A 14,715-nucleotide genomic window follows, 5' to 3' on the forward strand; every position below is an offset into this window, starting at 1 on the left:
AGATGGTGAGTATGAAGGCTTAGCAACAAAGAGGGACTAGGTAAAAGGATTTATGATGTCCTGTGTTAAAAGAGGGGCCGGCCGAAGTGGCTGAGCAGTTCTAGGCGCTACAGTCAGGAACCGCACGACCACTGCGGTCGCAGGTTCGAATCCTGCCTCGGGCATGGATGTTTGTGATGTCCTTAGGTTAGTTAGGTTTAAGTAGTTCTAAGTTCTAGGGGACTGATGACCTCAAAAGTTAAGTCCCATAGTGCTCAGTGCCATTTGAACCTTTTTAAAAGAGGGAGAATATGTCCTCACGCCACAATTTTTGGTGAGGAGGGTGGAATGACGATTGGGATAGCTGGTTCCCCACTTGCCTGCAGGCATATTCGCCTTTTTTGTGCTCCGTCAGTAACATTTTTTAGCTGGTGAACAATACTCAGTTTTACTTGGTGCCAGCTTGGATCGTAACAATACTAAAATGCACGAAGTAATTTGGGTTGTTAATAACTTTCTTATGTTTTAAATATTACCATCAGATTATTTTGATTAGCACCTCCTAAAGGGACTCTTTATGTGCATGCTGTTTCCTATTTGACTTCTATTTAACTAATAATTATTAATGAAGTTATAAGTTTTGGCATGCACGCAGTACCCTAGCAGCCAATAACAGCGTAGAATCGCTCTGCAAGGGCCACGTCAGGTAAGAAGGAAACACCATCGGACGCCCCTCAGATTTAGTGGTAAGATGGCCCAGTGGATAGCCTGTGAAAAAATGAGTACACATCAAGCATCAAAACAAGGAGATCTCCCTCGTGTCCTCTTCTTTTTTTTTTTTTTTTTTTTTTATTTTTCAAAAAATTATGAATTGCCCCTCCGGTCACTGACGTGCCTGTTCGCTGTATTTATATTTGTGTCTGTGTCGTGGCGTAACGTCCGTTTGCAACAGTGAAATGTACGGAAGGGACTCCAGAAGTACGTACGTCCTATTTCTCTACAGAAGTACCATACGTCACGACTCTTGCTTTCCGTTTTGTCTCTTGAATTCCTTTGTTGTAACATGGTTCACACCCGTTTGATGTTTTCATTTCTGTGTGAAGTGTACGCGGCATCTCGGCTGCTCTGACTATTCATCACATTTACTTGGGACGGTAACATATTCTTAACACAGGACTCGTATAACCAGTGTATAGTATGACAGTTTCCAAGACTGTAGAAGAAGAACAGACACTTCAATGACCGGTGTATGTATGGTGTATGTTAAACGGGGACCTAGGAACGACGCAGAGGCTCCGTCTCCGCCGCAGCACAATATATATATATATATATATATATATATATATATATATATATATATATATATATATATGACGTAGTAGATAGTGTCGGAAGTTCCATGCGGCTTTTCGCGGATTGCAGCATTAGAAAATTGCAGCGAAATGCAGGAAGATCTGCAGCGGATAGGCACTTGGTGCAGGGAGTGGCAACTGACCCTTAACATAGACAAATGTAATGTATTGCGAATACATAGAAAGAGGGATCCTTTATTGTATGATTATATGATAGCGAAAAAAAGCGGTAGCACTTACTTCTGTAAAATATCTGGGAGTGTGCGTGTGAAACGATTTGAAGTGGAATGATCATATAAAATTAATTGTTGGTAAGGCGGGTACCAGGTGCATTCATTGGGAGAGTCCTCAGAAAATGTAGTCCATCAACAAAGGAGGTGGCTTACAAAACACTCGTTCGACCTATACTTGAGTATTGCTCATCAGTGTGGGATCCGTACCAGGTCGGGTTGACGGGGGAGATAAAGAAGATCCAAAGAAGAGCGGCGCGTTTCGTCACATGATTATTTGCTAAGCGTGATAGCGTTACGGAGATGTGTAGCAAACTCAAGTGGCAGACTTTGCAAGAGAGGCGCTCTGCATCGCGGTGTAGCTTGCTGTCCAGGTTTCGAGAGGGTGCGTTTCTGGATGAGGTATCGAATATATTGCTTCTCCCTACTTATACCTCCCGTGGAGATCACGAATGTAAAATTAGAGAGATTCGAGAGCGCACGGAGGCTTTCCGGCAGTCGTTCTTCCCGCGAACCATATGCGACTGGAACAGGAAAGGGAGGTAATGACAGTGGCATGTAAAGTGCCCTCCGCCACACACCGTTGGGTGGCTTGCGGAGTATAAATGTGGATGTAGATGGTCCACAACCCCACGACGACTACCGCAGTCCACTTCACCCCTCCGCCGCCCCACACCGAACCCAGGGTTATTGTGCGGTTCGGCCCCCGGTGGACCCCCCCCCCCTCCCCCCTCCAGGGAACGTCTCACTCCTGACGAGTGTAACCCCTATGTTTGCGTGGTAGAGTAATGGTGGTGTACGCGTACGTGCATAACTTGTTTGCGCAGCAATCGCCGAGGCGGATGAAAAGCCGCCTAAAAACCATCCACACACTGGCCGGCTCACTGGACCTCGACACAAGTCCGCCGGGCAGATTCGTGCCGGGGACCAGGCGCTCCTTCCCGCTCCGTTAAGCCGTGCGTTAGACCGCTCGATTAACCAGGCGGGCTCAATGACCAGACGGGAAGTTCACAATTTTGTGAAAAAATGTTACGCGAGGGAGGTCTGAACACGAATCACCCGCTTTGCAGTCTAACATGGACACCACACAACACGAGCCCGTGATACTTGCAGTTCGCTCGATGTTGAACATCTTGGACCGTTCGCTGGTTTTGTTTCTGTTGTCACAGTTCAGCAGACTTTCTTCCTGTTTTCAAGCTTGAACTGTGTTCAGTTTTTGACGGGTTATCCACTGGTCCATGAGCGAGGTGGCGCAGTGATAAGACACTGGACTCGCATTCGGGAGGACGACGGTTCAATCCCGCGTCCGGCCATCCTGATTTAGGTTTTCCGTGATTTCCCTAAATCACTCCAGGCAAATGCCGGGATGGTTCCTCTGAAAGGGCACGGCCGACTTCCTTCCCCATCCTTACCTAATCCGATGAGACCGATGACCACGCTGTCTGGTCTCCTTCCCCAAAACCAACCAACCAACCAACCACTGGTCCATCTTACCACTAAATCAGAGGGGTGTGCGGTGGGGAGTTTCCCTTGTAAGTAAGAGTCCACCAAACTACGGCTCCGTGTACAAATGACGCGCGTTGAGCTCCTCGGTCGCATACACAGATAACCGATCGCTGCAGCACGTAGGCTGCTTTGACTGACAGCCATCAGTGTTGCCACGCTTCTTGCTGGTCTTTGCAGAGGCGGCCGCAGTTCGCGACCGCCAGACAGTCCGCCGCCGGCTGGAGCTGAGGAACCGGCTGCAGTGCCGCAGCTTCCGCTGGTACCTGGACACCGTCTGGCCCTCGCACTTCTTCCCCACCGAGGACCGCTTCTTCGGCAAGGTAAGTGCAGCCGCGGTGCAGACACCTCGAATCGTTGCGACAGAGTCAGAGAGCGGTGGATGGTGCATACTCTCGGTGAAGGTACAGGTCGCCTGCGGTATGCTTATGCACGAGGTCGCCTAGCTGTTCTGCTACATCTCTGTCGAGTGCCGTTATAAATTCTGTGACTTCCTCTCATACACGACCACATTTTATTTGGTAACACTAATGTGTTTTGTGACACTGCAGTTAATAAGCATAACCGGCTTTCCTGGGTAGCAACGTACGAGGGGCGTTTGAAAAGTCCGTGCAAAAATAAAAACTACTTACGTGTTTGGGGTAAATCTTTTTTATTCTTCGACATAGTCTCCTTTTAGACTTATACACTTCGTCCAATACTGTTCTGATTTGTTCATCCCTTCCGAATAATAGGAATTGTCCAAGTCAACAAAATAGCTATTAGTTGCTGCAATCACCACCTCGTTTGGATAAAATCTATGTCCTGCCAGCTATTTCTTCAAATTGGGGAACAAATAGTAGTCCGAGGGAGCCAAGTCTGGAGGATAGGGGGGACGTGAAACGAATTGGAATCCTATTTCCATTAATTTTGCGACCACAACTGCTGAGGTGTGGGCTGGTGCATTGTCGTGATGGATAAGGACTTTTTTGCTGTCCAATCGCCGGCATTTCTCTTTCAGCTCGGTTTTCAAACGGTCCAATAACGATGAATAATATGCACCTGTAATAGTTTTACCCTTTTCCAGATAGTCGATTAGGATTATCCCTTGGGGATCCCAAAACACAGTCCCCATAACCTTTCCGGCCGAAGGAATGGTCTTCGCATTTTTTGGTGCAGATTCTCCCTTGGTAACGTATTGTTTAGATTGTTCTTTGGTCTCAGGAGTATGGTAATGTATCCATGTTTCATCGACAGTGAGGAAACGACGCTTAAAATCCTGCGGGTTCTTCCTGAACAGCTGCAAACCATCCTCGCAACGCATCTCATGATTCCGTTTTTGGTCAAGCGTGAGCAGTCGCGGATAGTTTTCTCATGTCCAATTGTTTAATCAAAATATTATGTACCCGTTCATTCGAGATGCTCACAGCACTAGCAATCTCACGCACCTTAACTCTTCTGTCATCCATTACCATATCATGGATTTTATAAATTATTTCTGGAGTGGTAACCAACACAGGGCGCCCAGAACGTTCAGCGTCACTTTGGCCCATATAGCCACTCTGAAAATTTTGAAACCACTTACAAACTGTTCTAATCGAAGGTGCAGAGCCACCGTAATGTTTATCAAGCTTCTATTTAGTCTCCTGAGGCGTTATTCCTTTCATAAAGTAATATTTAATCACCACACGAAATTCTTTTTCGTCCATTTTTTGACAGTCACTCGACTTCCTAGATTCACAAGAATGGCAAACACAAATAATTAGACCAATATGGCTGAAACTTGGAGTGCGTTCTTTCCAAAGGTGCTACTACCTCAACATAACCTCGATAGGTGCCGATGGTGCCATCTCTCGGACTTTGCACGGACTTTTCAAACGCCCCTCGTAGAGTGCTATAGCTGCGAGCAGGAAGACGTTTCCGCACTGGGAACGCAGGTAGAGACACAGGCGGCACCGAAATATGCCAGTGGTGTGAGAAACGGGAGACAGAACCCTACTCTTGAGATACTGATTGTTGGGGCCCCACCAACATTTAGGCGCGAAGCTAAGACAATTTATTAAATACTAGCGAACCCGGAAATGCTTCGCAATTGCTAAATATGTGTGGGAATTGGAACATTCTCCGGTGAACAAACAGACTTCGGCCGAGATCGCTTAGCTTCCAATATTGATCCTTCCCGTACAAATTTATCATACAGACTGTGAATGTTTCTCTTGTAAGGGGCCCACGGTGTGTTAAACTGTTGTCGAAACCGCCTCTGCGTCGCAGCAGGTCTTTTCGTTACGTGAAAAAGTAAGGCAACTGCCGATCGGTGCTGCGATCTTAGTTGTCCATTGTCGGCCATGTTGTAAACACTAGTCTCCTAGCGACGGTATCGTGAATTAAACGACATTTCCTAACTCTTTTGTTTCTCCAAGCTCTTGCTGCTAAGATGATCAACGGGATATCTCGTGCCACTGATACACTATGTACGAAATAATTAGTGACACATTTAGTGCGCCGCCCTGTATGGCCTAACGGTGTGATTAACTGTTTTCTGATGTTAGTCAATAAATGCATCGTCATGACATCTCGCACTTTATAATAATGTACAGTGTGAGGCAAAGAAAAGTGGCACGGACGAGTGGATACCTTTTGTGGCAGCATTAACGGAGGAGGAAAAAAACCTACAGTTACTTCCAACAGGATGGAGTAACATTGAAGTACATTTACACAATCTTCACTCCTGACAGTGTTGTTAGCAGAAGTCAGTTTGGTCGCTGCCATAGCTGGCGACCCAGGTTACCTGATGTGTCAGTGTGCAGTTACTTTGTGTGTGTGTGTGTGTGTGTGTGTGTGTGTGTGTGTGTGTGTGTGTGTGTATCCCTCAAGTCTAAGGTGTATTGTAACAGCCCTCACAGTCTTAAAAGAACTGCAGCTGAACATTTCGGATGAGACTGCAGCAACTCCAGTAGCCCAGCTTCGATCTGCGTTCAGCAACTTGCTCACCAGGGCCCAAATGTGCCAAGAGACGAGTAGTGCTCACTTTCAATATCTGCTCTAGTCAGGTTAATACTGTATTTCCTGTCCTCTGCTGTGTTTCTTTCTACAATGGAACTCTGTTCTCCGGCCCACTTTTATTTGCCCCACCTTGTGTATTAGCTACCCACAATGTCAAAAAAAAAAAAATGGTTCAAATGGCTCTGAGCACTATGGGACTCAACTGCTGTGGTCATAAGTCCCCTAGAACTTAGAACTACTTAAACCTAACTAACCTAAGGACATCGCACACATCCATGCCCGAGGCAGGATTCGAACCTGCGATCGTAGCGGTCGTGCGGTTCCAGACTGTAGCGCCTTTAACCGCTCGGCCACTTCGGCCGGCTACCCACAATGTCCACTTGCAGTCATACAGGTAGGCAGTTTGCATGTCCAAACGCAAACGAATCCAATAGCGCTACAATAATTGCGTCAAGGAACTACATGACCGAGAAAACTGCACAGAACAGGTAGGGGGAGTTTCCAGTGTCGATACACTAAGCTGATTCAGACAGGAGTTAACTTTTGCAGTCTTAAGTGGGAAGGAACAGTTACACAGTAAGCCACCCAAACCACTTTCTATGGACTCATGGCTAGACTGAGAAACTTCTACGGAAGTTTACTACCTTGGGAGGGTCTCGTAATACGAAAGAAGATGTATGCTAACTTTCCCTAGCCGGGTTGTCGGTAGCGTCTGTCGCCTGCCGTTAAGCAGCCAATAGGCCGTGTATGGCTCGCGCAGAATAACATGGCACCGGTAGTCCAAGCATTCTGTGACAGCCTAATGTTAAGTTCGCAAAAATTATTACCAGAAAACAAAACCTATGAGGTATAGGAAATTAAATATTAAATAGTGGTTCTTTTTCATGAAACTCGTTTCTAGCTGGCGAACATGGCCACAAAATCCGCAAAGTTGCGGAACACGGTTTTTCTGAAATAATTAAAAAACTATACCTCCGATCGAGAAAAGTTAAAGGAGAAAGTTGTAGGGTTGAAAAAGATCTATCGGTCGCTTTTTTGGAAGTATCGATTGCTTTCTTATGCTTGGAGATACATTGAGAAAACCCTTAATAATCTGGTTCTCTAAAACTCGTTAAACATCACGTTCCCATACTTGCTATTTACTGAGTATAGATCGCTATAGCGCGTTTTGAAAAATTAAAAAAGTTATTGTTCTAAATACATTGATTTTTGGAAAAAAGGCGCTCTCAGTAAACTGGCTAGAACTTCGCAGCGGATGCCCGTACAGTAACGGCTTTAGGCTTATTTTCTTCGAAAATAGTTGTGGTACCATGCTATTAAATAATTTTTACGATTTTATTAATTGTAAGGATAAAAAATTGACTTTGCACAACTTGAACTTCCATTGAGCGTGTCTCTTTAACTTTCTCAGTTTTTATTTTATGAAAGTAATTTTTAAGGGAAGAAACTACTGACATTTTTAAGAATTAAAAAAAAATCTATTACCTTGTGGAACCGAGGTATATTTTTAAAAATCTAGTGGTCGCAACATTTTACAATGATATGCTTGATGGAAATTAATATTGAACACTTATATTTTCAAGAAAAAATACTAGGCATGCTTCATTCATTTTTAGTAGTAGTAATATAGTAATAAAGTGAAGTGTGAAAGGGCGGAGTGTGTCAGCTGGAGCGGGCGAGGAAGTCGGGGGAGCATGCGCGCGCTCGAGTGATTTTTGATAGCTCGGCTTCTGGACCGCGTACAAGACTCCATTTGTTTTTAGTCTGGGGTAGCTTGACGAAATAAATACTAATGTTACGGTTATTATCGCCTTAGAAACAAAATAGCCCCGGATGTATTATTAAATTTACGATTTGTTTATATTTATCGTCATTTTAATAATTTTGTATTATTACAACAGAATCTTTAATGAAACACCTTAAATGTTTTGTTTAATTAATGATAAATACGTTATATTTGTTCCTGATTTCTTTAACCCTTACTTCATTACTGTTCTACCTAATTATTTTTGGTGTAAAATTAAGTAAATGCTACATCAGAATAAGTTGAAAGTTTTTTTTATTTACACAAGTTTTTTAACAATACAATTGTGTATAAGATACGTATAAATTCAGATAGCTAAAAAGAACACACGCAACGAAAGTCCAAGGGTTTTGAAGTAATCTTTTGATCCTTACAGTTAATAAAATCGTAAGAATTATGTAATAGAATCACAGCACAACTCTTTACGAGGAAAATAAGGCTAAAAACGTTACTGTAGGAGCATCCACTGAGAAAATCTGGCCAATTGTCGGGAGCGCCTTTAAAAATATATATACACTGCTGGCCACCGTAAATGCAACACCAAGAAAGACAAGAGGTAGCACAACAAAATTTATTTTGTAGATAACATGTTGACCAAGTATCAAATGATTACGTTTACAGACGTCTGTGACATGTGGTTCCTGCCAGAATCAGTAGCCAGAGTAGCCGCCATTGTTGGAGATCACCGCTGCTACACGTCTCGGCATTGAGTCAAAGAGACGTTGGATGTGTTCCTGGGGTACAGCAGCCCAAGCAGCTTCCACACGTTGCCAAAGATCATCTGGTGTGGCAGCTGGGGATGTAATCTGGGTCACTCGTTGAGCAACCATGGACCACATGTTTTCTATCGGCGAAAGATTCGGAGAGCGAGCCGGCCAGGGAAATAATTCAATCTGCTTATTGACGAAGAACTTTTGGACAATGCGTGCCACGTGTGGTTGCGCATTATCCTGTTGAAATATGGCTGTGGCCGAGCCCTGAAGGTAAGGAAGGACAACTGGCTGCAGCACCTCGGATATGTAGCGCCGGCTATTTAAAGTACCGGCAATGCGTAGTAGAGGCGTGCGAGAGTAATATCCAATACCGCCCCATACCATAATACCCGGTACAAGACCAGTGTGGCGGTGCATAATGCAGCTGTCCAGCATCCTCTCTCCACGGTGTCTCCACACTCGAATCCGACCATCGTGGTGCTGCAGACAGAAGCGTGCCTCGTCAGTAAAGACAACGTCATTCCATTCTGCCGTCCACATCCGTCTGTCATCACACCATTGGCGACGGAGACGTCTGTGGTTCTGCGTCAATGGTAGACGAAGCAATGGACGTCTTGCGGACAGACCACTCTGCTGTAAACGGCGTCGAATGGTACGCGCAGGCACTGGATGATGCGTTATAGACGCAATGTGCTGTGCTATGGTTCGGGATGTCACTGAGCGATCCGTCACTGCCATGCGCACAATTTGCCTATCAGCACGTGCAGTGGTGCACCGAGGTGAATGCGATCGACCACGTCGGTCCGTCGTATCCTCCTGCATCCAACGGTCACATATCCGCATTACAGTTGTTTGGTTTCGTCCAACACGACTAGCGATTTCTCTGTATGATAATCCACAATCTCGGTAAGCCACTATCCTTCCTCTGTCGAACTCGGATACTTGATCAAAAGATGTTCGCTGTTGTCTACGAGGCATAACTGATCGTCTTGTGAAACAACCGCAAGGTAAACACACGTGCCGAACGTACACTCGTCGAAATCGCCAAGCCTTAAATGGCGCTATGAGGTGGCGCCACAGGCGCGCGTGATGTGCGTCTGCGCTGAAATTCTAATCAGTTGCATATCTCATCGCTGCAAACTCATGGTGTAAATTTCACATGATTCGGATGCTTCCTTCAGGGTGATGCATTTACGGTGGCCAGCAGTGTATATATCTCGAACAATAACATTTTTTAATTTTTCAAAAAATTCCCTTTTTAACTTACGGCGGGCTATGAGTACAGTACCTAGCAAGTATGTGAACGTGAATGTTAACGAGTTACAGAGAAGCCGATTTTTAACAGTTTTTTCAATACAGCTCGAGACGTCAGAAAGCAACCGATACTTTTAAAATAGCAAACGATAGATCTTTTTTAAGTCCTACAATTTCTCCTTTAACGGTTTTCGATCGGAACTACAATTTTTTAAGCATTTCAGAAAAACCGTGTTTTAAAATTTTACGGATATTTTTGGCCACCTTCGCCTTCTTGGATCGAGTTTCACGAAAAAGCAGCTCAGTTTAAATTCTAAATTTTCTCTACCTCATAGTTTTTGTTTTCAGGTAATAATTTTTTGCAGTCACTCCTCCATAATGCCGCCTCAGTAGAGAGTCGCCAGCCGTCCTGCGCACTTAGAGCTAGGACGAGCAATTCTCCCGCATTTCTCCCGTAATCTGCCTTATCGTATCAATTTCTTTCTAATCCTCCTGCTCCCTTACTTCCGTATGTTTCTCCCGTGTGTTGCGCAGCCGTCACTGTTACACACTGACGTGACAAAAGCCATGGAATACCTCCTAAATAACGTGTCGGACCTACTTTCGTGCTTGCAGTGCAGCAACTCGGCGTGGCATGGACTCGACAAGTTGTTGGAAGTCCCCGCTTTATGGAGGTCCGTAACTGCGGATGTGTTGCCGGTGCAGGACTTAGTGCACGAACTGACCACTCGATTACGTCCAACAAATGTTCAATGGGATTCATGTCGGGCGATCTCGGAGGCAAAATCATTCGCTCGGATTGTCCAGAATGTTTTCAGACCAATCGAGAACACCTGTGTCACGTGACATGGCGCATTGTCATCCTTAAAAATTCCGTCGTTGTTTCGGACCATGATGTCCGTGAATGGCTGAAAATGGTTCAAAATGGTTCAAATGGCTCTAAGCACTATGGGACTTAACATCTGAGGTCATCAGTCCCCTAGGCCTAGAACTACTTAAACCTAACTAACCTAAGAACAACACACACATCCATGCCCGAGGCAGGATTCGAACCTGCGAGCGTAGCAGCAGCGCGGTTCCGGACTGAAGCGCCTGGAACCGCTCGGCCACAGCGACCGGCGGCTCAAAATGGTCTCCAAGCTGCTGAACATAACCATTTCCATCAGAGGACCCTGTCCATTCCATGTAAACACAGTCCACACCATTATGGAGCGACCACCAGCTTGCACAATGCTTTGTTGACAACTTGCATCCATGGCTTCGTGGGGAGCCTGCACCACACTTGAACCCTACAATCAGCTCTTACCAACTGAAATCGGGACTCATCTGACCAGGCCACAGTGTGTAGACTCCAACAGCTATGGTTGCGATCCCAGGAGAGGGTCTGCAGGCGGTGTGTTGCTAGCAAAGGCTCTCGCGTCGGTCGTGTGCTGCATTAGTCCATTAACGCCCAATTTCGTCTCACTGTCCTAACGGATACTTTCCTCGTACGTTCCACATCGATTTCTGCGGTTATTTCACGCAGTGTTGGTTGTCTGTTAGCACTGACACCGCTAAGCAAAGGTCGCTGCTCTCTGTCGTTAAATGAAGGACGTCAGCCACTGGGTTGTCTGTGGTGGGAGATAATGCCTGAAATGTGGTATTCTCGCTCACGCTCTTGACACTGTGGATCTCGGAGTATTGAATTCCCTAACGATTTCCAAAATGGAGTGTCTCATGCGTCTAACTCCAACTATCATTCCGCATTCAGAGTCTATTAATTACCGTCGTGCGGCCATAATCACGCTGGAAACCTGTTCACATGAACCACCTACGTAGAAATCGCAGCCCCGCCAGTGCATTGTCCTTCTATAGCTAGGGTACGCGATTTGTGAAGTACTGTCAATCTTATTCCCTGACCACGGGTGGCGATATGATACACTCATACTCAAAAACTAAGGATAATTGCAGAATGTGGTGCCACACAACATGGCACTACACAGAACTGGCGCTAATACCATAGGCACAAAGGGAACACACACGACACAGATCTGTAAGTCCACGGTATTGGTGATAAGTTGAGAAAACCGTCCCGAAACACATGTGCTACAAAACGCCACTGTTTCCTGCGCGTGTACCCCGACATCAATATGGGATATGATCACCATGCACACGTACACAGGCCGCACAACGGGTTGGCATACTCTGGATCAGGTGGTCGAGCAGCTGCTGGGTATAGCCTCCCATTCTTGCACCAGTGCCTGTCGGAGCTCCTGAAGTGTCTTTGTGGTTTGAAGACGTGACGCGATACGTCGACCGAGAGCGTCCCAGACGTGCTCGATGGGGTTTAGGTCTGGAGGACAGGCAGGCCACTCCATTCGCCTGATATCTTCAGTTTCAAGGTACTCCTCCACGATGGCAGCTCGGTGGGGCCGTGCGTTATCATCCATCAGGAGGAAGGTGGGAGCCACTGCACCCCTGAAAAGGTGGACATTCTGGTGCAAAATGATGTCTCGATACAGCTGACCTGTTACAGTTCCTCTGTCAAAGACATGCAGGGATGTACGTGCACCAATCATAATCCCACCCCACACCATCATACCAACATCTCCACACAGGTCCGTTTCAAGGACATTAAAGGGTTGGTATCTGGTTCCTGGTTGACGCCAGATGAAAACCCGGCGAGAATCACTGTTCAGACTACACCTGGACTCGTCCGTGAACATAACCTGGGACCACTGTTCCAATGACCATGTACTGTGTTCTTGACACCAGGCTTTATGGGCTCTCCCGTGACCAGGGTTCAGTGGAATGCACCTTGCAGGTCTCCGGCGAATAAACCACGTCTGTTCAGTCGTCTGTAGACTGTGTGTCTGGAGACATCTGTTCCAGTGGCTGCGGTAAGGTCGCGAGCAAGGCTACCTGCAGTACTCAGTGGCCGTCTGCGGGCACTGGTGGTGACATATAGGTCTTCTTGTGACGTTGTACACTGTGGACGTCCCGTACTATAGCGCCTGGACACATTTCCTGTCTGCTGGAATCGTTGCCATAATCTTGAGATCACAGTTTGTGGCACACGGAGGGCCCGTGCTGCGACCTGCTGTGTTTGACCAGCCTCCAGTCGCCCTAGTATTCTACCCCCCATAACGTCATCAATATGTGTTCTTTGAGCCAGTTTCAACACACAGTCATCACTAGCACGTCTGAAAACGTCTGCACACTTACTCGCTGCACCGTAGTCTGACATGCACCAACACACCTCTGCGTATGTGGACTGCTGCCAGTGCCACCGTTCGACGACCGCAGGTCAAATGCACCGCATGGTCATGTCCCGAGGTGATTTGAACCTGCAAACCGCCCGCCAGAGCGTTGTTTCACCATGTATCAGCGTTTCCGTAATTTACGAGCATGAGTGTAGTTTGCGGGTGGTGTGTGCTGAACCCTGATGGTATGGAGTATTCGTAATGTTTTGGAAGACGAATGTCAACTTGTAAGTAGCCATAAAAAGTTCCAGTTCCGACCCTGTTGAAACCTGCCCAATACCGACTTTTAAATCATTTTCTTGAAAGATAAACACCTGCCTACACTATATTTTTCCCGTTCCTTGAGAGTTATGGTAAAGGCGGGAAAGGGGGAGGGGGAGAGGAGCCGCGGACTGCCTTGCCCCGGGTATGGGCGGCCAGGAGAGGGGGAGGTGAGGGGGAGATTTACTTGTTTCTCCATCAGTACTGGCAACCCACGGATGATGTACTCGCCACGTACTAAACAACAGCTATGTTATAACTAACACACGGATGTAACAAGGACTCGCGGAAGCGGATTATAGAGACGTTCATGTTTAAACACAGTTGTTAAAAAATTTTTTCCTCAATTGACTCACAGTCCGCAACAACATTTCGCGACGTTTCAAAAGAGCCAGAACCAATAGGTCGATTATGTTGGCATCAATCGAAAACAGAAGACAGTCAACAAGAAATGTTTCGATTTGCGTACAGTAGTCTTCTTTCAGTAATTTACCTACTATACTGTTTAGGGTTCACGTGTGTCTTCATGAACCAGTTTTCATCACTACTTTCTTCTAATATGGGTCTAAAGCTTCTATAAACGTTTCAAAAGTTGTCATCTTGCTTTCAGCTGGTGTCAGAATTTTATTTTACAATCACAATTTCGGCATTAACCCACTTTCAAGCATCTGAAAAACGTAATACAACGTAATGCGAATAATTTTATGTGGGATTAACAGTAGGAACAACCAGTTTTGTAGTTTGTTGACATTCAGTCACCGTACTTACAAGATTTTCTCTGTTAGTTCTTCCTCTGTTAGTTTTTTTGTAACATGCTTTCCACTGACGAAAAAATTCTCTAACGGTTGAATTACGTTCGTCGTGCCGTGTGGAATCTTAAGTACGAGTATCTCTACTTCTTTGTCAGGGTGAGCTTTAAATACAGCTTTTAATGAATCGGAACTTTTAAGACTTGACCACGAATCTAGGAGGAGAAGAGATTTGTCGCCGCAGACGAAAAACATGATGCTTGAAAACTGTAACGCTTTCATTTCCCATTTTTCCCCGATTTCGATGCGTCTACCTCAAGATTGTCTGCGCAGGATATTGTTCTTTTGACACGTGGTCCAAAGCGTCCGACTCATTCTACATACAATTTAGGCAGCAATGAACCACTTAGATTAATTATGGGCATTATAATGTGTGAGTGCAGTCGTGGACTGCGCCGTCGCCTGTGTATGTTTTTTTTTCTTTCAATAAGTGTTCTTTTAGCACGCATTTCTTTTTGAAAATCGAACTGATCTGCGTTATTAAAGTATGATTTACTAAAACTAACGATATTCGCTTTGCATTCGTAATAAAGACTTTTATGAATTCAGCTTGAATGACTTCATCTTCCGACCTGTTTCTCGATAT

At 45.6% G+C, this 14,715-nt stretch overlaps 1 protein-coding gene across 1 annotated transcript in view; it reads left to right on the forward strand.

Moving 5' to 3' along the window:
• LOC126234319 (polypeptide N-acetylgalactosaminyltransferase 1-like) overlaps nucleotides 1–14,715 on the forward strand; it is a 402,153-nt gene that overhangs the window by 333,778 nt on the left and 53,660 nt on the right. Inside the window, exon 10 of the mRNA XM_049943004.1 lies at nucleotides 3,245–3,387. Within this exon, the coding sequence (XP_049798961.1) occupies nucleotides 3,245–3,387 (143 nt within the window). The remainder of the gene's footprint in view (nucleotides 1–3,244; nucleotides 3,388–14,715) is intronic.

This window comes from Schistocerca nitens, chromosome 2 (assembly GCF_023898315.1).
Source record: "Schistocerca nitens isolate TAMUIC-IGC-003100 chromosome 2, iqSchNite1.1, whole genome shotgun sequence".
NCBI lineage: Eukaryota > Metazoa > Arthropoda > Insecta > Orthoptera > Acrididae > Schistocerca > Schistocerca nitens.